General features: G+C 39.5%; 1 protein-coding gene across 3 annotated transcripts; it reads left to right on the top strand.

The window, feature by feature from the left end:
* Nucleotides 1-972: 972 nt before the first annotated feature.
* On the top strand, nucleotides 973-27336 carry LOC136432158 (E3 ubiquitin-protein ligase pellino homolog 2-like). 3 transcript variants are annotated; one of them, XM_066423176.1, is made up of 8 exons: nucleotides 973-1150; nucleotides 13308-13439; nucleotides 14719-14848; nucleotides 17393-17494; nucleotides 18048-18245; nucleotides 19071-19358; nucleotides 22636-22749; nucleotides 23090-27336. In XM_066423176.1, the coding sequence occupies exons 1-8, from the start codon at nucleotides 1074-1076 to the stop codon at nucleotides 23450-23452; spliced, it is 1404 nt and encodes a 467-aa protein (XP_066279273.1). In that variant the 5' UTR covers nucleotides 973-1073; the 3' UTR covers nucleotides 23453-27336. The 3 variants fall into 3 exon arrangements, with proteins under 3 accessions (XP_066279273.1, XP_066279272.1, XP_066279271.1); XM_066423175.1 differs by lacking the exon at nucleotides 973-1150 and adding an exon at nucleotides 1935-2234; XM_066423174.1 differs by lacking the exon at nucleotides 973-1150 and adding an exon at nucleotides 10526-10728.
* The last annotated feature ends 10 nt before the right edge of the window (nucleotides 27337-27346 follow it).

Genomic DNA, 27346 nt, shown 5'->3' with positions numbered 1-27346 from the left:
CTAAAAGGACCGTAGGTCAACCATACACGTAGTTTATTTTAACCTTTCAAGACAATTTATATATATCATTGCGGTGTTCGCCTCTGCGGATTATACACACTTAGAGGAGATTATTTGAGAGGGTCAGAAAAGTTCCAGAAGTCCAGAAACGCTACGATTACCTGGAATGAAAATAGCGGCGGCCGGCTCCATGTTGGCGTCCTGATGACGTCACGTCAAAACGCTCTGTATCCCATATGATTCATCATCCAAGGAGATATTAGAAAACGAAAATTGTCTGACAGTACCCTTAGAACGTAAACCCCCGTGAAATGATTAAGAGGGTTTAAAAATTGAAATTGTAATTTTTGTGCAGTTGTGTTGAATTTCTTCCTGATGTGCATCTCCAGCTAACTTGCAAATGTTGAGATCATTACATCAAAATCATCCACCATGAATGTAATTTGGTATCTTCTTATGAATTATGCAATTGAGGCCTTGAGTTGCATAACCTAACATAACCATTGCCTGTTAGAGTCTCCAAACTGCTCTTTTGGTGAAGAATATACCCCCACAAATAAGATTGACTTACAATGCCCTCTAGCGGTAAATTTACGTTGTGCAACTCATTTTACGTCCTTGAGTGAATCCAATGAATACCGTCATTGCGCAATTCCTTTGTTTGGACCAAACCACCAGCTGAGCAGGTCAAATCATGAATCGGATTTCCTGATCAAGTTCTGTCGCAAAAAAAGGAAGAAGTAATTGACGAGTTTTATGTACAGATGAAAAATTCATTCATTGTAATTTGTATTTAGCATGCCATGTCAATACGTTTTATTAATTGTGATTGCGCAGTCTGGCACTGAAAATGAAACTACAGCACGTGTAACATGTGACTCCTGTCCGGACATATACCCATGCTGCAGGGTCGGACATGCTGACGATTTCCTGATTCTATTTTTAGACGGGGTTCCAATCGTTTCATATCAAGGGTTAATAATGATTTGCCCAGACGCAGTAGGCAAGTCCTGACATGTACCGGAGTCCTGAGAAGGCGGACGGTTCAAATACCAGATCGGATCCCGGGTGCGATGATTCAACAAGGACATTGTGATTGTTGTAGAGCAACAAGTATCATGTTGGCGCAGTCACCGTCTAAAATTCGCAGGTTAGCATGTATAGGAACTCAATTTTTCTCTGATATCTCTGAATTTGTAAAAGAAAAACCAAAATACTTTACCTCCTGTATTGTAACTGATAACGCATAGCTCACCTCCTTTTTGATATATTTTGATTCTTAGAAAAGTAATTAGGCTTTAAAGCAATGCGTGTTTGGGCCCACTGTTGCGACTTTCTTAACAGACTGGAATAGTTGATATTATATATACATGTGTTGTGTACCATTATTGAGAATGTAATGGTAAAAGACAGGAACCAATCACATATGCGAAAACCCGGAAGAGATATTCGTTAAGGTGACTTCAATGCTGTTACTTGCTAATTTTTTTCCAATACAGCAAACCATAAGTTTATTTTGCAAAAAAATATGGTAGATAGTCGTTGACCCTAACTGTCTCTGTGGTAATAGTATAGTTTCAGACAATGATTCACTCGTCTTTGAAGTTCTAATGTGCCGTGAGTCAGACCTTACTAGCCATACCTGGACTCTCACCTGTAACATTATTACGTCACACCTTTCCTGCCCTCTGACTCACACTCTGAATCACTGAGTAACTCTCGTACTCTCCAAGCAGAGGTTAGGCTTGTTTTTGACATCTTGTTATGACTTTTGTCGGGATTTCTATTTTGTCAGGTTTTCTTCTGCCTGGTGGAGAAAAAGAAAAATTGGAAAGCCCAACATATAAAAAGCCTAAAAAGACGTCCAAAACAAGCCTAACCTCTGCTTGAAGAGTACAACTCTCGCCCCAGCGGTCACGTGATCTCAGTTTCGAGCGAGATTTGGCGAGATTCGTAGAAAGAAGCGAAGCAGACATCCAAGTCGGACGATTTTCGCTTTGTTTCCACTCTCTTCTTCCATCGTTTCATCGCGTTTCTTAGGGATTTCTCAAGACATTTTGGTCAGGATATGTTTCCTTGGCTTCTATATGTTCCAAATATGACGTAAAGTCGTCGAAGTCCTGACGTGAAGAGCGGGAATAGGTATATTTCTGATCGTCAGACGACGGTTTTGTGAGTAGAGAGGGCAGCCAGCCATCAGCAGTTCCGTCAGAGGTCCAGCAGGCGATGCCAACGTAAGTACACAAACACGGCGACGTTTCGGTTTTCATCGTGTGCAGGAATGCTGGACTCTCAAGTAACACATAGTTTACATCAAATAGACTTTATTAGAGGAAGGATGAGCTTGCGGTCCTTTTGGTGATGAAGTAGGAGGTTCGGAATGTTCTGTGGATGACAGTAAAAGAAGTCGTGACCCCCCAGTTGGGACGTTTACTGGTACATCCTGTGTTCTCAGAACAACAACATCACTATCAGGTTGTAAGTAGTGAACAGATGACTGAGGTGAAGCATGATGCTTGTAACTAGAGGGGTGCAATGCAGTTTCGCAATGGCTCGCGTTTTTGGCCAAGCACACCAGGGCACCCTGCTCTTCTCGACAAGTGTGTTGGGTTCTTTTACATGCAGAGATGTGACGCTTGAGACTGACGCCTGAAGCTCCCCCTACATGATACGGGGCCGCCAGCTTTACGCCCCCCTCCGAAAGGACAAGGCATATCTTTTCGTGTCCCCCTGGCCACTGGCTACGGAATTTGAACCAGATGTGGCGAGTGGCAAGTGTTCAGACCTCTACACCATGCGGACACGTCTAAAACTAGTAATCGTGAAGTAGTGTCTACTTTGGACCTTTAAGAAGAAGAAAACTATATATTTTGTAGTATTTTCATTCGTCATGCCAAAAGCAAGTACTTTCAGGTGAAAGGTAATTACGGGACTTAAGTTGGTGGTAGTAGGGGAATGTTTGCCCTGTATTTTTAGCTTAAATGGTTGATACAGTTCAGTAGTACAGTAGTAATAGTAAAAGTACAATAGATACGCATATTTAGGATGTCATGATTTTGCAGTGGAGAGGTTACTGCAAGAATTAAAAGCAACTCGAACATGTCAACATCTGCAGTGTATCTAAAGTGTAAACAGATTACAGTTTGAGTTATACCATAACGTTTATTTGCAAGAGAAGATGCAGACCAAAACTACAAAAATTATTTTTAATTTCTTTCTTGATTGTGCTTTGTTTGTCAGCTAACTTGGAATCTAAGAAATAATTAATTATTGAAGAACTTGCACAAAATTGATGGTTGTGTACCAACAGATACTGAACCCGCTGTCCAATCTGCTAGTGTATGATTTACCAATTTAGTCTGTCTTGTCTTTTGTGATCGGTCAAGATTTGACCCAAATTTCTGACCAGAGAGTTCATTTATCAATGTTCAGGACCCAGCCCAGGATATAGATAACATATTTCATCAAGGATAGAACCTCCTTACTTTACTTTAAATGTTTTATCCAATTATCTCTATTTGATAGCTTTGGGGAGACTGTCTAACTCTAAGAAAGAATTGGCTTTAATCAAAACAAATGCAGAGATAAACAGAAACATTTGCCCATCGCACACATGACATTTACTAGTAACACAGTACTGTTACCACAAACCTTGATGATAGTGTAAATACAATTAGGAATTCTATATGGCACTTGGCTTTACCATGATAAATATGTTTGCCATCTATACAGTAGAATGGAATATGGTAATGAGTTTTCTGTTATGTATTGATGGTGGAATTGTAGCTTCTGCTTGGCCCATTTTTGTGGGAGGTACAATGTAAGGCCATACTAATCTAATTATATGGATGACATCCTGTGGGTACCCCAAAACTGATGCGACCATGCAAATGAAACAAAAGTCAGCAAAAAAGTTGCCTTCAATACGAAATCTATTTGAATATGCCGTCCAGAAGGTTGAACAAATGCCTGAACACACAGACTGTGGTATACCAAACAATAAATTCTTTATATTTGTCCTTTCACATCTTCTTCTTTGAGTTTGACTTTGGAAGACTTTGCTATTTTTAGTCTTTTAAGTCTGTTTTCTAACTTAAAAAAAAGCATGATAACAGCATGTTTTGGCTCATTTTACAGCTTCCTTGTCTTTGGCTCTTGTATGATTTAAAGTATTGTCAGTAACGTTTGTTTTTGGGACAGATGAAAATTGATGCACGCAGAGGATGTCACCCACATAATCAAGTCAGTGTAGCCATACTAGTAGTTGTGATTGATTAAAGGACAGAAGGCTGGGGGAGGTGGGGGGAACTGTCCCTCCCATAAGCAGCTGAGGGCAGCTGTTCTGTCCTGCAAAATGTTCCCGCAGAGAAACACAGACAGGTTATCAAAACATTTCAGCTCTGACCACAGTTGCCTTGGGCAGTGTTAGAGGACCAAGAACACATAAACAACATAGCTTCAAGTATACGGCCTTTCCTACGTCCAGGGCAATGATAGCCCCAAGCTGTTGGAATGGGTATTCGGTAGGGTCAGACATCCTGGGAAGATCATTAGTACCCGGACCCTTGACCTTGACTGTCAAGTCTTTCCTGCTTTCCTCAGGCCAGGAAGACATAAGGCGGAATCTCCTTGGAGACAGTTCCAAGATATTGCATTTCCATAGAGATGGTTCCTGTTTTTATCACTGAATAGCTTGGTGACATCATTATTATGAATTGAGATCATTATGATGAAGAAGTCACATTTTGCACTCCTGTGCAGTATTACTATAAATGTTGAAATTTTCACAGTGGTTTAATGTTACTATTGTTAGTGTGTTCTTGGGTTGATCTCTTTACCACGAACTAAAAGTAAAAACACTGCGAAAATTCTTGTTCAGTCTTCTGCCCGCCTACTCCATTGTTTCAAATATGACCTTAAGACCATGACGGACACTCTGTTTTCTCCCTACGGTGAAATTGAATTCCCATGAATGTGATTAAAGGCAGTTACAGTACCTAAGCAAGTATATGTCTTGTTACTTTGTTTCCTATGTAGCATGTTGGTTTATTTCACAGTAGGAAGAAATTGGAGACTTTGCATAATTCTGTGGTACAGAACTAATACATGTACATGTACATTTGAAAGGCAGTATTCCCAGTATCACAAACCTGTAGTGGAGAGGTCAGGGTGAAAACCACCACAAGAGTTTACAGATTTACAGCAGTCACTAGATATGTGACAGAGTGCAGATTTCCCAACAAAGTTGATTCTCCAAGCAATGTACAGTGTAAATGTCTCCCACCAATGATGTCAAAATACTGTTCTTTGCAACAGACAATATTAGTCAGTAATTTGTGTAGTAACTCGTTGTACTTTTGCATTGTGTCTGAAATGTGCTATTGTTTTTGTAGACCAATCAGACAAAATGGCCATGAAGAGACCACTAAACTGAAACAATGTAATTATCTCTGAGTGAATGTTTTGGTCCCAGTCCCTACTGTAATTGTGTAAAACAGGAAGTGTGGCAACCACTCTAGTTTTTTAATCTGATATAATAGTGCAGACTCACTATCTATTAGATAGATGTAGGAAGTGAAACATGCTGTCAATGAATAAGATCGTAAAAGGACACACTGATTTTGAACTTATATAATTCTTATGTAAATTATTTTCACACTCACGGTGCCCTGATAATGATATGTTTGTAAACACTAGGCAGTTGGTTGTAAGTACATTTATCATTTTACGCATGTGAAATGTTGAAAATAAGTAAAATCAATGATGACCTGTTCATGATGCAAAAATCAAAACGGTTTGATTCTGTAAGCTACAATCTGATCTGAAATGGTTTACATTTTGCGTTCACGATGCAACCTTCCACCCACGCTCAGAACGGTTTACATCAAATTTGCATATTATGCAAAGCTGTTGTGGTCCCGCACAGCCTCGAGTTGGCGGCGTAACAAGACTTATCGATTAAAGAAGCGGCCAAAATATTCTATTGGCAGCTAAAAACTTTCACTTTTCCCTGCACGATTGGCACTGAACTGCTGTACATGTCCTGTTCAAGCTGCGTTCATTTGCGGCCTTGGAAATTTCTTCGTACACCTCCTGGTTCCGATATACGCCATCAAGTTTCCTCTGGCTCTTCCTGATTTCCCAGAATATATATCAGGACTCCCAGGTTTCCTCAGTCGACCAGTTAGAACTCGAGTTGGTGGTCATAACAAGATTTTACGATTAAAAACATGACCAAAATATCCTATTTACCGCATTAACCAAGAGTGCAAACTATGAGCTGGTGTATGACATCATAAACAACGAGGCAAAACGGTTTCACGACGGTTTTGCGTTCACGATGACAATCCCCCGAAACCGTTTTATTCTGAACTGTTGCAGACTACCTCGGGAGGAGGTTCAGAATAAAAGTAAAACAGAACCGTTTCGGAGCGTTTATGTTCACAAATTAATTGATTTATTTTACCGAAACAGTTCGAACCTTTTTATTTTTGTTGCCATTGAAAACAAGTCTTTATTTCAAGTTATGATAAAGATTTTTATTTCTCTGTGCCAAGCTGACCATGTTTCAGTTTGTAAAGAAGATAACTCAAAGCTGTGGATGGTGCTCAATATCAGAAGATTCGCCAACCTTATTCACCCCACAGCTGAGTGTGAACTGACCTCATTTCTGCCATCCCTTGGGATTTATCAAGAATAACTGACCCATTACTTGGTAAAGGTGATACTCCAGTAATCATTATGGTGCCTTGAAGTCTATACTGTCCCCTGTCTCTGATATATTTGAGTGATGTTTGTTGCTGGGTCCTGGTGTAAATGAGTGCTTGTCAGAACCTTTGATAGCCTTGTTACATGTCTATGTTGGGAGTTGACCAAAGCTAACAAGGCTTTGACCTATTGCTTGTCTGTGGTGTAAGGTTATATTATACGATTGTCATGTAACTCATGGTCACTTACTCTGAAAAAAAATCACCCTTGAAAGTTGAATCACTTTGTAACATAAAGTGGAATGAGAAGATTCTCACAGTCTTATGATATTGCCTGATTATATTATCAATAGCTGATTTAAATGATTAGGCATTTTAATAATAGTCGGCAATGAGGCACACTTCTACACACGCAAGAATTAAAGGGTCCTGCATGTTTTTGATGTATGCATTTGTATTATATTATTTTACTGTATACCGTATTGCCTCGAATAAAGTGCACACTTTTTAAACATTTCAAAATTCAAAAGGCACCACAAGTCATTGCTAAAATCAGGGTGCGTACTTTATTTGAGGTTGTTGCCCGGACAAATTGGAAAAGCACCTCAAACCCTTGCTTAATCAAACCAGAAACCCAGCTGCGGTGCAACAATGCATGGCTCAATACCTGCCAATTTGCAAAGTTTGTAACTTGTCGTAGGCAATCCTCAAGTTTGCAGAGACGATGCTGGCAGAGTAAACAAGAGAATCTTAAATGAATCTAAGGAATGGCATTATGTAGAAGTCCTTGATATAAGAAAAATGACCTGGCGAAAATAGGAGGAACACCATAAATTTGAATTTATCCTGTTCAAACTTTGTTCAAGATCAGTGGAGAAGGGGTGCATACTTTATTTGGGGTTTTTCACTTTACGTTTCAGTTCTGCAAATTTGTCTGGAAGTGACCCCAAATCAGGGGTGCGTACTTTAATTGGGGTGCGCACTTTAATCGAGAAAATACGTGGTGTAAATTCATTTATTTTCACAGTGACTTTTGCTGTTCGCAGTTGAAATAATTCTATAGTACAGTACTTTTTGATACTACTATTACTAGGGAACCGTAGATTCGCAGTGTCACGATTCTGCGTTGGCGAGGTCACTGTGAAAACTGCAAATAGAATAAAACCACTATCAGATAATTGTTTACAAGTTATTGTAAGTAAGGGTGATAAAGGTATGTAGGCAGCATGTAAAATAGTTTGTTTTCTTATGGAGAAAATGACTAGCTATAGGTTGGTAAGGATGCATTGAAATACTAACTGCATATCATTATGCAGGTTAGTACAGGTAAAACTGGTTTTGTGCAGGTGCTCTGAATACTCTAATGTCTACCTGTAGCTACTTTACACTGGTCCATGCGCTGGGCATGTATTATTATTGTAACGGCATGTACTACAGTCAAAGTCAAACCTGTATTTAGTGGTTACCTTTGCATCGTGGCCACCTGCCCATAGACTGCGAAGTCTTTGATTTTCACATGGCTGCGTTACATGATCCGTTTCTGTGCATTTATACTGGGCAAAGATTACGGCAGCTTTTAAAAAACCACCCCGTACCTGTATCTGATGCGCTTAGTCCGTGAAATGTTTGTATGCTGGCCTAATCTCCGTTTTCCCCGGGCATTCATCTTAGAAATGTGCCCCAAACCTATTTCCGTGAGCATGGCGAGAGTAGCCTGCAAAAAGGGTCATGGGGTCATAGGAAGACACCACTATTATGGAGGTAAAATGTGGTAAATTTATTTTGTTTCAAAGTATCACTGAGGGTAATTACATCACTAAAACCTTCAAATTAAATCTTTATGACATTATATATCATGATATAAAAGGTAGGCTATAGTTATTTTCATAAATAGAGATAAGCCGAAAAACTTTTATACTGAGCATCACATCGGCATAATGTAACAGACAACCACGCGGGAACAGAACAACAAACAAAGCAAAGGAAACTATATGTTTAAAACAGTCAAAAATGAATAGTAAGTGGCAACTTGCCAACAAACATTTCATGTTGTTGTGAAAGGATTTGTTTCATAATGGTTAAAACTCGTCAGTGGTGCGTGTGCCTGCAGCGAATCACTCACGAAGGATCAAGACATGAAGCTCAAGCAAGACGTTGAGGATTGGGGGTTGGCAGACACAATCATTGCAGTATTTCTCTTATCAACCCCATAACATAAAAAAAAAAAACCATTGAACAGTAAAACTTACCTGTGAAATGTTTATGTGTGTACTGTACACTGTATGTGACTAAATGTATCTACAGCGGCCACCTGTCCTTAGCGGCCAGTTTTTACCTGTCCCTTGGCTTGAGTGACCGCTATAGACAGGTTTGACTGTATCATAGTGTATGTCGATTTTATTATCTTCACCAAGAAGGTTATGTTTTCGTCAGCATTCGTGGGTGTGTGTCTGTCAACATGATAACTCGAGAATGCCCGGATTGATTGTCTTTATACTTCTTGTCTACATGTATATACATAATATGTTGGTAGGTGTTAGAGACCTTGAAATGATTAGATTTTTGGGCCCTTAGTGGCTTGTTATGGTACTGCAGTAGACCTTCTAGGTTTGTTTATTTGGATTTTTCACAAAAGTGAAGGGGAGGGCAAAACAGGTGCTTACGCACCTTTACAAGTTACAAACACCATGCTATACATTCAAATATACAATATCTTACATACAAACATGGAATTATCAATCTACAATGAATAAATACAATAAATGAATGTATCAGCATTAAGGAACAAGCTATATATGGTTGTGGTAGAGAAGAAGTGGCATGCATTTGGGCCCTCCAGCAGCTTGTTTTGTTACTGCAGGGGACGTTTCACTGGAATCCCCAGGACCTCCAATCTGCCTATCTCACACTCCCAGTCCCAGTTCATTTAGGCTGAGGTGGTGTGTGCTGTCCTCCCCATGATGGATGGGTTCTAAATATAAAGGAGTCTTCTCTATCTCCTGTGGTTTTACTGGAATTTCTATCCTGATGAATTAGAAAGAGCCCTTTGTGGTGGACTGCCTGGGGAGGCAAGGGCTCCTATATTACTTTGGGTAAATTGAGTTATGTGAAGTTCATACATGTCTGTTGTGGTGGATTATGGCTTCTATTGGCTTGTGAAGTATCCACGGGAAAGTATATACTGTTGACTGTTTTTGCAGTCGGCATGTTTGTGGCATGTACCGGGGGTTGTCACATATTCACCAACATTACTAGCATTGTTACAAATTATGCCGGCCGTCGGATTATCGAGTCAAAATGGATCTTCCGTTTGTTGACCTGGTTGGTTCAAGAATGATGACGGACGATTCTCCACTTCCTGGTTGGCTGCTTTACTGCATTATAGCTCTGCGGGGATCAGAATCGCACCTGCAACTGAGCAAACATGGATAACACATTCTCTTCTCTATGTTTTTGAGTGCTGATGTGAGTAGAGCATTCCAACAATGCCAGTCCTGCGCAATGTATTTGACCCTGTTCATTTTGATGGTCACATCTCTCTTGGAAAGCTTAAAAATGAACTGAAGGAGGGAATTGAAATTGCAAAATAGGCAACATCTTGCCTTGCATGCTTATAAACGTAACAGTAGGGCATGCCTAGGCAAATTCATTTTGCCAAGCAGTAATCACCTTATATATCTAGGCTACAGTGGGGGCCCTAATGGAAAAATCGACTGTGTCCCAAGAACAAAGCAGCTGATGCCGAAAATTAGAGTCTAGCCAAATCCCCGAGGACTTTGGGCCTCCTGTCAGGGATAAACCATCAGGCAGCCTGATGTTCATTATGCATGCAGGGTGCGTGGTATCATGGTCAACAACAGTGCTGGGTGCTAATGGAGGAGACGTCCACGCAACACAGCGAAGATGAGGACACCATTCCCTACTCGGGGCCGGGGGAGCCCCTGGAGTACAGCGGCACGGTCCTGTGGCACGTAGACCTGGACGAGGAGAGGAGGTGGGGAGAAATGCACACCAGACAAATGTTCGTACCGGCATTTTCCCCCTCTCTTCTGTCGACATGTTCCACCGCTGCGTAACCTTATGTTAGCTGATGTGGGACATCTGATTGATTTCCTTGTGCATATTGATATGTAAGCTCGGACGTTAAACCCGCTGCGTTACTTTGTTAGGAAATGATTCCTTTATTCTATCTTGGACTATCACCAGTCCTCTTGCAGTAGACATTATGTACAGGCTCTCTGTTGGATGCCCCATGACCTATTTTTTTCGGTGCATTGTTTGCTTGTGAAAAGGTGTATGGATGTCAGTAGCGGCGACAACCATCGCAGCATTACCATGCATAGCAACACTCTCCCACCAGTCTTCACCTAAAAATAGCCCTACGTCTTCATTTGTCCTACTTCCAGATATCAGCCAAGCAAGTCCATTTGCCAATATTTTGAGGTTCCAGGAAGGTGTTTAGCACTTCCAGGAACGGCGCGTCTGGCTGGGACCTCGCATCGGTGTGCCGCTGGCCCCATATTACCATTTGCAGGTTGTGTAGACCCATAATTCATAAGCACATCAATTATTCAGAGTTGAAATGAAGCCAGGCATTGGCAGCATCTCTACCTGATTGAATTGAATTAGGGGGCAGCATGATGTGTGCTTTTGATAGAAGGTCCCATTTATTGGCAGAATGAGTCTGTACAAGGGGTGGGCATGTAGCTAGTTTCTGCCGTCTGCTCATCAAGCCGTGCACAGACGCGTCACAACCTGCGATCGGAATCACAAGCCGATACAAGGGCAGTCTGGGTCAATTCGCACGGAGTTGGCGCAGACTACTAAATAAAGTCATGCCAGTGGATAGGATTTAGCTGATAATGATAGAAATCAAGATTACACTTCAACTCTTACTAAACATCCATAATTATTCATATAGAAAATCGCATATCTTACGTAATGTCTAATGTTTATGGTGTAGAACATTAGTCATTAAAAAATAATATGGTCATTATACTAATTTTGAACTGACTTTGTTTTTAGTATAAGTGATTTGATTTTTTTCCCCTGCTTATTAGATATTTATGCATATATTTGATGGTGTGGAAATATAATGATATTTTGTATTGAAAGTCTTTGTTATTCATAATATTGCCCATCAACAAGAGGAATTCAGTTTAATTTTTTGTCTTATGTTGAACGTTATCGCTTCTTTACTTAAGCATGTTGCCATCAGCTACTCATACATATGATTTTTTAATGTATGTTATTTATTAGAAATTTCTGTACGTTTCTGCAGTTATGGACAACTAGCATCATACTATTGCTAGATCACACAAATAGAAAATGAGAGGGCATGCGCAGTTTGTTGCCCAGTTCGTTAGAAGGGCGCAAACTTCACTTAAGTTGGGAGTGGGTCTACTGGTACACCTACATTGTAAGCTAAAAAATTTAGGTGCACAGAAAACGTCTTGGGTGCACAACATAAAAATTATGATAGAATACACTCAATACAGTAGAATGTCAGTCTGCACAACTTACAAAATAATATTGCAAACATTACTGCCTCTCTGATCTACAGAGCTTGAGTCTGAAAGCTTGAATTTATAGCTTACTTTAAGTTCAAAATCTGTCAATAATATGCTGCATATAGTACATACAAAAGTACCTTTAATTATGTAACCCTACACACATACATGTACAACGTATCTAGGACAGTGGACTGGTGCACCAGTGCATCCACAATCAAAAATTAGGTGCACAGCTCTAATTTTGGGTGCGCAACATTTTTGCACCCAGTTCTTCAAGCCCCGGTTAGCTCATATGATATGATATGAATATCAAGTTACTATATTGTTTGCTAAAACCATTATAATGTATCATTGCTGTCTGGACACGAACTAACTCAGGTTTACTTAGTATCCATTTTGAAACAAATCAAATGTGAGCTTGTTCTGGATATGTAAGTAGGCTTTAGCCAGGATTGAGTCTCTCCAACATGTCCACTATATAAAGGATCAATTTAGTAGTGAGGGTTGTTGACCCCTAGTGCCATTGCCATGGTAACTAATGCCCTGGTTCATTGGGCCCTGTTCCCTTGGTACTAATGTTATTGGATTTGCACTGTTACTGAGTCCACCACGCATGGCTGCTGTGCAACATTTGTCACATAAACTTGAGATGTAGCTCATGATCAGTAACTGTTGTGCAAATTTGCAAGTGATGTCTGACGAGTTTTATGTTTCGTTCTGTCATAAATTCATATTCTATGACGTGCTTGTTTTTTTCTAATGCTCTGAATGATGTGGTCAATAGAATTTTGGTCAGAAGGATGTATTATCCACAAGAGTTAACAGTTGCCATTTGCAGTCTACCACGAAGAAACAAACAAATAGTGGTAGTGTACGTAGTGACTATGCATATGCCTCTGGACCAAGAAGACACAAGTCTGAATCCCGGCTGCGTCGCATGTACGCTACTGGAAAGGGTTGCAGTCCTTAAACCAGGACGTTAAGCTCTTCAGTGAGCTTAACTGGTTCAAGTCGCTATCACATCTACTCTCTTTTACATTTCTTGATGCAATTATGTATTGAAGAGTCGTTTTCTGTTTCTTGGCAGAAGTGACAGTGAACGCTGTGAAGCAAAGAAACTGAAGACAGAGGCCCAGCACATGAGCACAGAGGAGAACGGAGAGGTACCATCATCACCTGAGAAGGCGCAGCTCAAATACGGAGAACTTGTAGTACTGGGGTAGGTCCTTCCATATGGATCTGTGCATTCATGCTGTACGTTATTATTACCTTCGCCGAGAAGGTTATGCAGAGGGTAGCGTTTGTCTGTTTGTCTGTTTGTAGTGTCACAGGATAACTCGAGAATGCCTTGATGGATTGTCTTAGTATTTGGTATGTTGGTAGGTTTTGATGAGACCTAAAAACGATGAGATTTTGGGCCCCCTAGCGGCTTCTTACGGTACTGCAGCGGAACTTCCTGTTTTGATACCTGGTGTTCTGGACATGCTATGGAACTTATTTTTGAGTGGTAGATAGATCTTTGGACAGAGAGTAAGTGGTGTGGGTTTGGGCCCCCTAGCGGCTTTTTTGGAACTGCAGGAGCAGGTTTTGCGTCTGACTTTGAAAGGGAATAACTCAAGAAGGGCTTGATGGATGGTAATGATTTTTGGTAGGTAGATAGCTTGAGTGATGATGTACATGATTAGACACGTCTTATGCAAATCAGTATCTAATTTGCATAATTAATTAGGAAAGTTTATACATCCGCCAAATTCCATGATAGGACTCTGAAACATGTGACATATGTAACTGAGGAAGAGAGAAATATTAATTGATATGAACTATGCAAATGAAGACCTCATTTGCATAATTAATTCAAAAATACTATAACATGATGGCCTTGATGGTTGGTCATGATTTTTGGTATGTGGGTAGTTTTTGTGATGCTAAGTATGATTGGACGATAATTATGCGAATCAGATTCTAATTTGCATAATTAATGAGGCAACTTTAAAAATCCGCTTTGTTCCATGATATGACAATTCAAATTGTTACTGAGGAAGAGAGGACTGTTGATAGATAGAAAATATGCAAATGTGGGCCTTATTTGCATACTTAATGAGTAACTTCTATAATTCCACACTGGCAAAAGACGGCAATTTCATACATTTAATCCTTTCTTGTGGCATCGGGACGTTATGTGAATGTGAACATCGTTGAATCAAATTATGCTAATAAGGGCCTCCTTTGCATTATTGATGATAAATTTGATAAGCTCATACTTTGGACATGTTATATTTTAAGACAATCAACTGGTATGATTTATGATTGATGAGAAACACTCCTAATATGTCAGTCATAAAGGTTAAAATCATTTGGCGAAGGTATGAGGTCGTGGAACTCTAGTTGTATACATACTGTATGTAGACTTCTGAGCTAATGAATTAGGTGTGTATGTGTATGACCTTGTTGACTTCAGCTGGGTTATGTGTATGTTGACTTGTGAATGAATGTTTCAGGTACAATGGGTCACTTCCGTATGGAGAGAAGGGCCGTCGCAAGACGCGCTTCACATTATTCAAACGAGCAGCAGCCAACGGGGTCAAGCCATCCACCCATCACATTACCAAAACACCACAGGCATCTAAGGTACCTACACCTTACGTAATACTTACCTAGTCCATTCATGAGGGTAGTGTTGCACAGATTTCATTCAGTTATGAATATTTCATGATGTTGCATTGCATGATGTAACCCAGCCCATTTGGGGGGACAGGTTTTTTGTAGTCCTCATATTGTCTGTTCATGTGAAATAGAAATGTATCAGTAATGTTTATGTTTGAAAATAGAATAATTAAAAGTCAAAGAAGTCAAAAGGTAGAAAACGATCATATCTGGTCCTACTTATCGTGTGTCTTGACATTCCCCTCTTATTGTAACCCTTTGACTTAATGCCAATAGAACTTGACTTTGTGCTCATCTTTAGATATGCTGGTATCAGTATGAGATTTTCAGTTCTCATACATTTACTTGTATATGGTGTAGTGTACCTTCCAATCATGATATGAAGTGTTGGCATTTGAGCTATGTTTTTGTTTTATGTATAGTATACTGTAGATGCCTGTAAGTTTGTGTGGATTAAATTTGCTGGTACTGTGGTAGGGGGAAAATGAAGTGATCATGGTGGTTTTAATTTCACGGATGAAACAATGGGGTAGACGGGTAAATGACAGAACAAGAATTTTGTGGTGGTTTCAAGCTGCGAACATTAAACCAAATGGGAAAATGTTAACATTTACTGTATAAAAAAATGTAGTTACAACAATGTGTCTCACTTATCTCATTAGTGGGTCCTTTGAAGGCACTAGTGATACACTACACCATATTTGGTTAGACTATAGTCACTGTAGGTCCCTCTGTGGCAACATTGAACCTTTCAACTGGCCCTAAGTGTCCTTCAAGTATGACCTTTGCCTGCAACTTTACTCTCAACGTCACCCAGAGATCTAACCAAGGCTGTAGGCGGCCTTTCAAGTCACTTGCAAGTCTACATGTGTTTATTTACTCTTGGGTTATCCACCATTTACCAAATGCCAACAATTGCACCTAGTTGTTAAACAAACTCTGTCAAAGATTACTTCCTCTCTTGGCTTCGTTTGGTCAACCTGAGTTTCGGTGTTAACAAGAATTAACAGACCTGGACTGTGTTAGGTACCACATTCCGTGAGACATTCTAACGCTACCTATAGCTACTTGATTGCTGATAAAATTTGAAGGGCCCGAACCTTTCTGTCACTGGATGAAATTACATCCTCGTTCAGGAACTGAAGGTAACAATAACATGTCAAAATTAGCCACAAGGACCTCCATATGCTGTTTTTGGACTAATGTATTGCTTTATGCTAGACAGGTAAAACTATACATTTTTGGAAAGCTGAGATAATGCACAATGCAAATAATACAAAGACCAGACAGTAACAGGTCTACATTGTATGTTGATGTTTTCCACCAATGGTATCTGAAAATGTTTACTCCAGAAGGTAAACATGACATGGGCCTGTCTGTGCCACATAAGATCACATAGAAAATGTCTCAAAACTTTTACAGATTACTGTCCATACAGTTAAAAACACAGCTGGCAAAAATATGTACTAGGGATCGTAACTTTTTTTCATTGCTGTTTCATTCTTGAACTTACTTGTCAATTGTGACATCATCACCCATCTCCTACCTTTTGTACTGGCTTTGTGGTAGTGTGATCATACCGTGCTTAAAATAGTCAGAAATATCCCCTGGGAAAACCAAGAAATGGCCGTATCAAGATCATTGGTTATGAGGGGGCAGGATCAGGCTTGTTTCATATGAGCCATGATCGTGGTGTTATGCACATAACCGCAAAGCAGTCCATGGGTGAAGGTCATGTTAGTTCTCTAAATGCCAATGTAAACTAACTTTATGTTGTCTCACATGTAGGTCAGGTTTCTAAATTTCATGTCAGAATCATCAAATGTAACAGACACACACTAACGCATACAGCATGCTGACAACAACCAAATATGGAATTGTAGTGATAACAGTATTTTAGGTGATCAGCCATTTTATCTGCTGAATTATCTTACGTAAATGTTTGTAGTTGTGGACTGTGTTCGTAACAGAATGGTTTATAGCTTGATGATAAACAAAGGTCAACAGAAGCTTCAGTCCACGGTGTCAGTGAGAGTGTACAGTGATACAATAATTAAAGCAAAGGCCATTGTTATGGTAGATAGAAAAAGAAAACCTTTCCTTGTTCCACTCTTCATATACATGTATTATGCCTTCATATTCATAATTGGTCGAGGTACATGTAGCTAACACAATACTGTGATACAAAGGTTACTATAATACTAGCATATTAATGACGTTAAGGGTGAAGAAAGATTTGTTGCATTATTGCCTATTTATACAATCTAATTGGCAATGTATGTCCTTTAATTATACATGTATATTCAATCTGTTAATGATAATGAGTTTTAATATGTCATTTGGAAGAAGATGCTTTGTTTACATCATGTAGCACTCTTAGAATTTATACCAAATGAATAATAATATTTTGTCATAAGAGTACGAATGTCAATACTTTGTATAAATGTATGTTATAGGTAGCAAGTATTTAGGAACTGTACAATGAATTTTTATCCCTTTTTTTTCCAGATTGTAGCAGATAAGTCCCATCACAGTGTGTCCTACACATTATCTCGGAACCAGACGGTGGTGGTGGAGTATGTACGAGACGAGGATACGGATATGTTCCAGGTGAGCTTCACCTGGTTCCAAATACTATCATTCTTGTTTCTTTCACTGTAACTTTGTGTTTACTGTTTTCATGGTCACCTCTGTACTGTGAACTTATCATCACCTGTCCATGAAAAACCTGTAACAGTTGTAATTATTAATAGGATTCCTTCACACATCCGTTACCGTCAAGTTACACTGAAATTTTGCTATCGTGAAGATAAAGTGAATTACAGTAGTTTGGGGGTCCCGTGTTCCTTTCTATAATTATAAAAGAAGTCAAACCTAAGTAATGTAATGAGTGAAGATTTAGAGTTAGCACTTACATATAGATTAAAGACAGTCAGATGATTGTCTTTTTCTGGTCATGTGCAATTATCCTTCAGGCAAGAATTTGCATTATATATCATTGTCATGTTTCACACACATTCTAGATGGTGAATCATGTGGTAAACTGCGTTTAATATAAATATTAATGCAAATCAATGTCTAAGGCCAAGTTTTAGCTACTGACCAATGAAATGGTGGAAGACATTACTGATGTCACCCGTTTTGATTTGTGTTTCCTCCTCAGATTGGCCGATCAACAGAGCCACCTATAGACTTTGTAGTGATAGACACGTTGCCGGGCAACAAGACTGCCGAGGACTGTAAAGTACAACAGAGCACCATTTCTAGATTCGCATGTCGCATCGTGGTAGAAAGGAACCCAACACATACAGCAAGAATCTACGCTGCAGGCTTTGATTCCTCCAACAACATCTTCCTTGGGGTGAGTCAGTCTGAGGACAAAGCATGATGCTTTTTTGTTAGCTCAAAGTAAATCTAAGTAATTCTAAGTAAGTCTACTACTTTAGTTAGTCTACTATAATGATTATAGTTAACAACAAAATGATTCATACGCTTTCCAAATTTCATGCTTTTCTGTTTTTAAAAAAAAAAGATCAATATATAGGCCAGTATATTCACTTAGTTGGCTTTAGTGTAGAAATTAAGAACAATTTTGGTTTGATCTCATTTGTATAACTATTTTGTAAATGAATCTCGACATGCCGTCTTTTGTAAAAGAATAAACTACATTTGAACCCTGAAATTTCATGTTTATTTATTACTCATCAATCGTTATAACCCTGCACCTATAGTTTTAAGAAGTAAGTTAAAGGTTGAGTGGGGTATGAATGATTACCTATCTTTGCACTTATCTTTCTGCTTCCTTTGTAGAAAAGAATTTTGTTTTCTTCATAAAAGTACAATTTTTCTAAGCTCTAAGCTAAGAAAGATTGTCAAGTCCTAGTCTGGTATGATTGCTTTTTGCAAAACTAATTTCATTTTGACTGAGTCCAACTGGAGTCAAGTTATCCATGTCTTATAACTGAACCTGTTTGAAACACAAAGGGATAGGGTTCGGCCTTCCTGACATTTTCCAACAGCTAATGAGACTTGATGTGATCAAGTATAACTCATGCATGTATGTGAGTCAGTGTATCCTTTAATTAGTAGATAACCAATCAGCATCATCCCTCAGTAAAGGAATTAGAGTATGAGAGTATTTAAAGCAGTCAAGGGACAGCAGTACTCATGAGACTTTTGTTTCCAGGAAAGAGCTACTAAATGGAAGAGACCAGATAGCTCCATGGACGGGCTGACGACCAACGGGGTGCTGATCATGCACCCCACGGGGGGCTTCGGCCAGGAGTGCAAAGCTGGGGTCTGGAGGGAGGTGTCTGTGTGCGGCGGGATCTACTCGCTCCGAGAAACGCGGCCGAACCCGCAGAGGGGCAAGCTGATCGACGACGAGTCCAACGTTCTCCACGACGGCACCCTGATCGACTTATGCGGGGCGACACTTCTCTGGCGTTCCTCGGCTGGGCTGCAGAAAACTCCGGTAAGACATCCCCAGTGTCTTCAGAAGTCACATTTTAACATTTAATCTATTCTGTAGTTTGCAGATGACTGTATGAAAGTCACTGTACTATTTGCAGCATCAATAATTTGCTATTCATATTTTGCAATCAATAATTATATAAAAGCCTTTTATATCTTACAAGCAAGTGGAGGGTCTGGTCAGTTAGGGTTAACTATAAATCTGGAGCATCTGCCTTCTTCAGAATGGTGTTTTTGCCTGCTTTTGACAGTAGCAATATTGCAATTAAATATGTTTGTTTGTTTGTTTGTTTTATTCAGATCTCCATTAGTGTATGATATATAATATGATTATTATGAAAGTGATGATTTTAAGTGACTCCAGGTAGACTAGCTACTTACTGATCAGTAAATGAAGTATCCAAGCTTACATTATTTTACATACCATGCGTGCATCTGAATATACATTTGTCACTGTACTTGCATACATCATTTTATACCAGAGCTTGTATTTATTTGTCGTGTATATAAACCTAGACGTTCAATCATGTTACACACTTTAGGAATAAAAACGACAGTATTTTCGAGGATAAGGCCAGAGCTTCTATGCAGGGTTGTCATTGAAACTGTTTTGCAGACAGTACATAATTATCCACAGTGTATAGAAGTTGAAGTTGATGGATGTATGGATGTGCAGTATTCAACATAGCTGCTTGGGCACGTCGGCTCTGTCGCTATCGGATCTACAATCAGGACTTGTCCTGGAGTGAACCCTGCACGACTGCAGACTCACTGCACTGGAACAGCCCTAGGGCGGCATCAAATTCTCTCTCTCTTAAACTGCTGCAAGAATAAATCTTAAGACGTGGACCACGGCTAATATCCGCTATCTGTCTGGAGGATGCTACTATAGCATCTGTTTACAGCCTGTTCACAATGTTTCATGTTCGATGGAATCTTCGCCAAAGATGTCTCATGTTGCCCAGGGGCAACATTTACTGGTTTGCTGCAATAAGCTAACATATCACCAAGATGTTGAGGAACATGTAGATTTTGATATGGAGATGAGGAACTTGAGTCATCCTTACACCCCCCCCCCCCACTGGGATAAGAAAGATTCCTATTTAATTACATGGAACAAACTAGATGATCTAGCTCACAACAGCTTCTGATATTACATTGTGTAATATTAGGTCTCTGTGGATATGCAGAAATGTTTGAGGCCCAAATGCACTTGACAGTCTTGTCACGTCAGCCAACATTGCCTGCTAAGCCTTCGGTTCACTTCAACAAGGTAATGTAAGGCCAACATGCCTTAGGAGGCAGTGTGCATAAAGGTACAATCATGTACCTGCAATTTATTTGATGTACCTGTCCACTGATAGCACTGTGTCGCTGACAGACAATATTTCAGACATGTCATTTGTTACTTTATTTTGTATCTTTCTAATTAGGTTAGGCTTAGTTACTTACCAGTGTGCTGTGAGAGTACTGTTAACTCATGGTCTCATATTTCGCCATGGCATTTCACTACATGTACTTGATACCACCTATGTTCCCATTGTCATATACAATACAGTACATGTACATGTATGTGCCAGTAGGACCGCAAACTTTAAAAAAACTACCCCGAAAACTACCGCGAACACACATTTTCTCATCAATGCGAAATTAAATGACCGTGAGCCTAAAGGCATTTACAGTATTTGTATATCACAGAGTTCATTACCCCATCATTCCTTGTAAAGTACATGTACATGTGTACTGAGTCCCTGAAAATTAACAGCTTCTTGTGACCTAAAGGTCAAAGGCAAGTGTAGGATTCTTTTTGAAATGCGCACTTGTTTCATGTTCTTGTAAATAACACGTTTCTGAGATTTGAACCAGTCTAAAACAGGAATAGGAACTTCAACCTTTTAGCAACTACAAGGCACTAGGCTAAGCAGAATTAACCACATGTCTTTAGAATCAATTCAAAGATATTAAATGTAGACAATACTGGTACAAAAGATGTAGATGTTTCCATGTAGTGAAATACAGTGGCATTAAGACATAGTTACTGTTTGTAATCCATCTTAACTGAAAAGCGTAGCATTGGGGTCGGATAAGATATATGTACTTGTACCCTGGAGCTAAGCAGGAGAGGAAGCTACATGTATACATGTATGTCAGGATATGAATGTCTTGAGATGTTAAGAGCTCTGGATTCAGGTTGACTTGATTTTAAGGTCACAATTGAACAGCCGTCCAGACGTCTCCAGTACAATCTTGGCAGCCATGCTAGCTTGCAAGTTCATAATATTTTGATCAAAATTAATTAAGAATCAAACATTTTGCTTCCTTTGACCTAGGCTTATAATTTTGCCAACATTTCAGAACTGGATGTTAGTTCTTTTTTTTTTTCATTCATTTGCAGATGTAACTGGGTTACTTATCTCAACTATTTTCATCTTACCCATCTATTTTCGCTGCCTCATTATAGTAGAGTATGTGGTTATAACACTAACAGTAATACAGGAACTAAATTTTTGATATTCTTAAATACAGTTTATGATTGTGAAAGGATCCCTGTTTCCAAGAATCTTCCTTATCTTTGTGTGGTATGACAAATCCTCAGTTGACCCATATGTAGAATACTGACGGAAGCTTTCAGCTTGCTTATGTACATGTAATCCCACGCAATAGTGTCATGGCTCACTAGTTGGCTTTCTATTTTGAAATCTCAGGAGATAGCAATTAGGAACATTTTGAATCAATCCCCAAATCCTCCTCCCTTCATTTTGGCCTTTCTGCCATACAATAGATTCCTATTTACCTCCCAACTATGTATGAAACTGCCAAAGGATCCTCCATCTGGATTTGTATGAAGCATTACACTAAGTCTTGCATGATTAGTTATGGTTTATATCAAGAATATTATGGCAATTGTTTGTTTGGCAATAGTGTGAATTAAAAAGTAGTATTTATTAGTTCAGACCCTTGTATTGCGTAGTGGCACGTACAGGTAGGGCAGCAAGTTTCTTTGCTGTTTCAGTAGCAGGGTTTATTTTCAAAGGGAGGGGTTGCTAGCCCTTCCTCTTTAATGTGCTTGAGGCACGGTACAAAAACGGAACCTCCATTTTACGTCCCCAATCCGAAAGACGGGTGCAGCCCCAACCAAGATGTCCTTCTCAGGATGGAACTGGGGTCTCCTCGTTGCCAACTGTTTGGAACCAGGAGCTCCACTGCGTGGCTGCTACCATAATCCCCCTAAAAGTGGTATGCATGGCGTTAATGTGTACTGTATTTTCTCCTCGCAGACCCATAAACATATTGAAGAGCTACGGAAAGAGATCAACGCAGCCCGACCCCAGTGTCCTGTCGGCCTCAACACCCTGGCCTTCCCCACACGCAGTAGGACCACCAAGGTGACTGTAAGTATCAGAACATCTTCTTATCTCTTCTGGAGAATCTACACATCTTATAAGTATGACTTCTTTAAGTGTGAAAATGTTCATGAATACAAAGTACAATCAGAATTTCCACCTGTGTCAGGTAGTGTTTTAGTTGAATATATTCAGTTGAAGTTGAATATTACATTGGGTTGAAAGCGGTTATGATGGTTTATCGTATTGATGGTAGAATCTAAAACCTGTCCCTTAGGCACAGCCTCACCCGTTGTGATATGAGCAGCAAAGAGTATAAATGTAGAATAATGGGTTGAAAGGAGCACTAAATATCAGACTTGACCACAAGCTATTGTCTTCCTTTCAGGAGGAGAAAGAGAGACAGCCCTATGTCTATCTCAACTGTGGACACGTACACGGCCATCACTTATGGGGACAGAAGGAGAACGAAAACGGGGACCGAGAGTGTCCCATGTGTCGCACGGTCGGGCCGTATGTCCCCCTGTACATGGGGAACGAGCCGGCGTTCTATGTGGACTGTGGTCCGCCGACTCACGCGTTCTGTCCCTGCGGGCACGTGTGCTCGGAGCAGACGGCTCGCTACTGGGCGCAGGTACCCCTGCCTCACGGAGTCCATGCATTCCATGCAGCCTGTCCCTTCTGCGCTACACAACTAACAGGAGAGCAAGGCTTCATTAAGCTCATATTCCAGAATGATATCGGGACGTAGTTATATCCCTGTAGGTAGGAAAGTTGGATTACCCCGGGTAGTGTAGTTAGGATCAATTACCAAGTTAAAAAGTCCACCCTAGAGGCAGGTTGTGTTCACTGTTACACCAGTCCTGTTAGGAGGAGACAGACATGCCACCCAAGCACTACTATAACGTTGCCCTTCAGTGTTGTGGAAGTTCCGACTTTAAAAAGGACTTTCAAGGGCTAACAAGACATCCATGTGGGTAGGATGGTAAAGTAGTCGGCTACTGGAACAGCTGCCAACGCCTCCTTTCTGTAAAATATCATGTTACCGTTGCAGCCGTAACAGATGAGAGCAAAACCAAACCTTGCTGTCCACACTGGCACTGCAACAGTCTACACTAAAGATTACAGTTCTGTTTAAATCCTTTCTGGATGGTACAAGAGTTCTGAAGATGGCTGTTGTAAAGTTGTAGTGCCAGAGGGAATATCAGGGTCATAGCAAAGACAAGCAGACTTTACAGATTCAAAATAGTTGCGTCAGATTTTGATGCAAATATCTGTTGTCCTTGTTTCCCACAATTTTCTCATTTTTAAATGCCCAATGTTTCAACAGTATTGTTCAGTTGCACAGAGAAGGAAAAATTTCAATTTTTACCAATGAATCAATAATTTAATGAATTAACTGACAAATGATTATTGTATTTATTAATTCCCTGAACATTATTTTGATACTTTTTTTTGAACACTGTAGTAAATTATATATTCTGAACACCTTGAAACACACAGAATATGCCTAGACCATGTGCTAAATGGCAGTGGCTCTGAAATAGGGGCCATACCATATTACCATGACAGAACACTAGTGTGTGGAAGTCACAACATACTGGCATTGTCTTTGATTAATTGTAAACTCAGTCCCAGCGAATGTGTTTTTATGGTATATTTTATGTACATTATGTATTTGGCATGCCAGCTTGCTACCTCAGTGACAGATATGTCAATGCTGTCTTGCCATGTCCACAGATTAGGCACATTCCCCCTTTAACAACAAGGTTCAGTCTCATGGAATGCTGCAAACTGGTTAAGCGGGTATCTCACTGGACTGACAAACTGCGAAAGGTATTTGCAAAGTGGCCCAAACCTGTGCTTATTAGTGCTTGTTCGTTGCCTAAAATTGCTGATTTTGTTAAATTTCTAAAATGAGCACAACATGGTGTAAAACGGTGCGATCACTGCAAATCTCTTTTTTATGAATCTTTAATCACTAATTTTTACATTGTTTTTAAATTCGGTGCCAACACGGCGATTTCCAATAAAGTTATCTTGTATCAGATCAGGAGCTGAAACTAATAATGACATTCAGGGCGCAGCCATTTTGTTTGACAAGGTCACATATTTTACACGTGTATTGCACGCTAGTGTAACTGCAAGGGAAAACTTTGCACAATTTCTTAGTCCTATGAGATACCCACTTTATTCTTATACTGGAGTGATATGTTTTCGCTCAAAGATTCACTCATGAATTGCTTTTGTATTGTACATGTGGTTATGTCTACATTCAAGTCATTGACAAAGATTCTGTGCTACCTACATTGTAACATCGATGATAGTATTTCTTTTGCTGTGTCCCAACCATGCTGCGTATGTCACTTCAACTAAACACTCAGCTGAAAAAGTTCCGAAACTTAAGTTTGACCAATCATATCTCTGTATAACTTATCATATTATCAATTATATAGTATAATTATGTGAGAGAGTGAGTAGAATTATATATCACTGGAAAGCTTATTTATCACTCTTAACAATGATACCATGTTTGTCATGATCCTACGTTCAGATAGAATGATAACAGATAATGCTAATCATTGATAAACAACAGTCTGACAATTATGATCAATGCAAATTTTGACACTTTTTTCGCGACCTACTGCATGTATGTACTATGATCAGAACAAAATGGAACATCATTGCAAATGGTACTAAATAAGCTTTCCATGATATGGAATTGATAAAGTAATAACTGAGATATGACCGATCAAATTCAAGTCTCTGAACTTTTTGGGCTCCTTTTATGTCACTGCCATCTTTTTGTTTTTCTTGTTACACATCTTGTACCACATGATATGATAGGACAGCAGGCCAGTGCTGACTTTATTTATTACTAAATAAGATGGCGTTAACAGGTTTCTAGGACAATTTGTATCATTCCAGTGACTCCCCATCAAATGGCTTGCACCAACAATATTGTACATGATTGTACTTCCTTATTTTCTCATTAGTTAGAATTGGGCCTTTCAGGTTATGATAGTGAACATTGGAGGGAAAAGGGAAAGTCCCTTGCCTTGTCTTGCCAGACCACATTGTTTTTCCTTTAGCATTCTGCTATTTTTTGTCATACCTCAGGGGTGGATCCACCTGATATTAGCATCACAGTAACTCCATTTTGCGAGAAATATGTTTATGAGAACCAACTGCCATTAAGCATCATTCATTGGCACACTTTTTTCATCTTCAGATGCCATTCCATCTTAATTCTTGGCTTCCTGTTAGAATTTAATGTACAGCAAACAGGCATTTGTATTGCAATCAGTCACTAGGGGTTAACATGGTCAGAAAAAAATATTGGGAAACATTGAAATACATAATGTTGTACATTGGGTTTTCAAACCTTTGTACAGTGTAGAATTAATCTTTTTTTGCCTGTTTCACACGAAATTCAAATTTTTGATTCTACAACAATGTAAGTATTCTCTCCACACTGGTATTACCTTTAGAAATTATTTTAGCCTATGCATGAAATTGTAAAAGTTTCACAACAATCTTTATTGACCAAAAACCCTTTTCAACACCTCGAAGCTCTCTAGGTTTCGTGTGGAACAGATCTAAGTTATTTGCACTTGAATGCTGTATGTAGATTACATTGTGGTATATATCGGGTCATTAATTTGGATAACGTCATCATAATCTAGACTAAGTGTGAAATAAGGTGAAAAAAAGATGGCCGGTCCAGCTCCAAGTTGTAAATATGACAAGCAGTGCAGCCAATACATACCCGTATGGCACGCCTGCTGTTAATGTAATGTTGCTGCAATGTGATGAGATCTGTATAACTTCCACAAAGAAATGCGTTTTTTGTACCAAGTGTTGGATGCACTAACTGTACAGTGAAGATGGGACTTCCATCATGCAAAATGTACTGCTCTCAATTTTTTTATCTTTGATTCTGAACGGCTCCGTGGTAATTTTTATTTTCTAAGACTGAACTTGGGTATTGTACAACATTGTAAATACATTGTTCCGTGTGAGTCCCAAGTATATATGGCTGTCCTCAAAGATATGTGGTCATTAACCACATTTAACTAGTACAGATTGACGGACAGATTTGGACACTGGCTGGAAATTTGTCTATCTGTGCTGAGTACACAGCTTTGCATGACAGACAATGCAATATTACTAGACACAGTCAAAAGTATATCCAAGGACATACTTCAACAGAAAAGCCACTGGCTGTATAGGTAGCTATTTTGGGGTAGTGAGTTACATTGGTCAGAAAAAATGAACAATGGTCAACTCCAAGCTTGCCTTGTGGCTCCTATTGCTTAACATTGAAAAAGCTGTGATAGGTTTTGCTGGCTTTCTCAGTTGCAGCAGATATCCCTCCACAATGAAATGCTACCTGAAACAACAAATAGTCATCTTTGAACCCAAGATCTTTGAACCCAAGTCTACTGGATTCTGTGTAATTCTGGGAGAATAGAACAGTATCTGTGTCTTCCTTCCCACACAATTATCTGTGTACATGTAAGTACGAGTAGTGCTAGGCTAGAGTTAATATATGGTGACAATGTAGAGGTCAAGTACTTAGGATTGTAACTAACTTGTCACTGTAGAATAAAAGGAACAAAACAGTGTACCAAATGTCTTGTCA

This window comes from Branchiostoma lanceolatum, chromosome 4 (genome assembly GCF_035083965.1).
Source record: "Branchiostoma lanceolatum isolate klBraLanc5 chromosome 4, klBraLanc5.hap2, whole genome shotgun sequence".
NCBI lineage: Eukaryota > Metazoa > Chordata > Leptocardii > Amphioxiformes > Branchiostomatidae > Branchiostoma > Branchiostoma lanceolatum.
The sequence above is the reverse complement of the archived record's forward strand: the minus strand, read 5'-3'. Positions and strand labels throughout refer to the sequence as shown.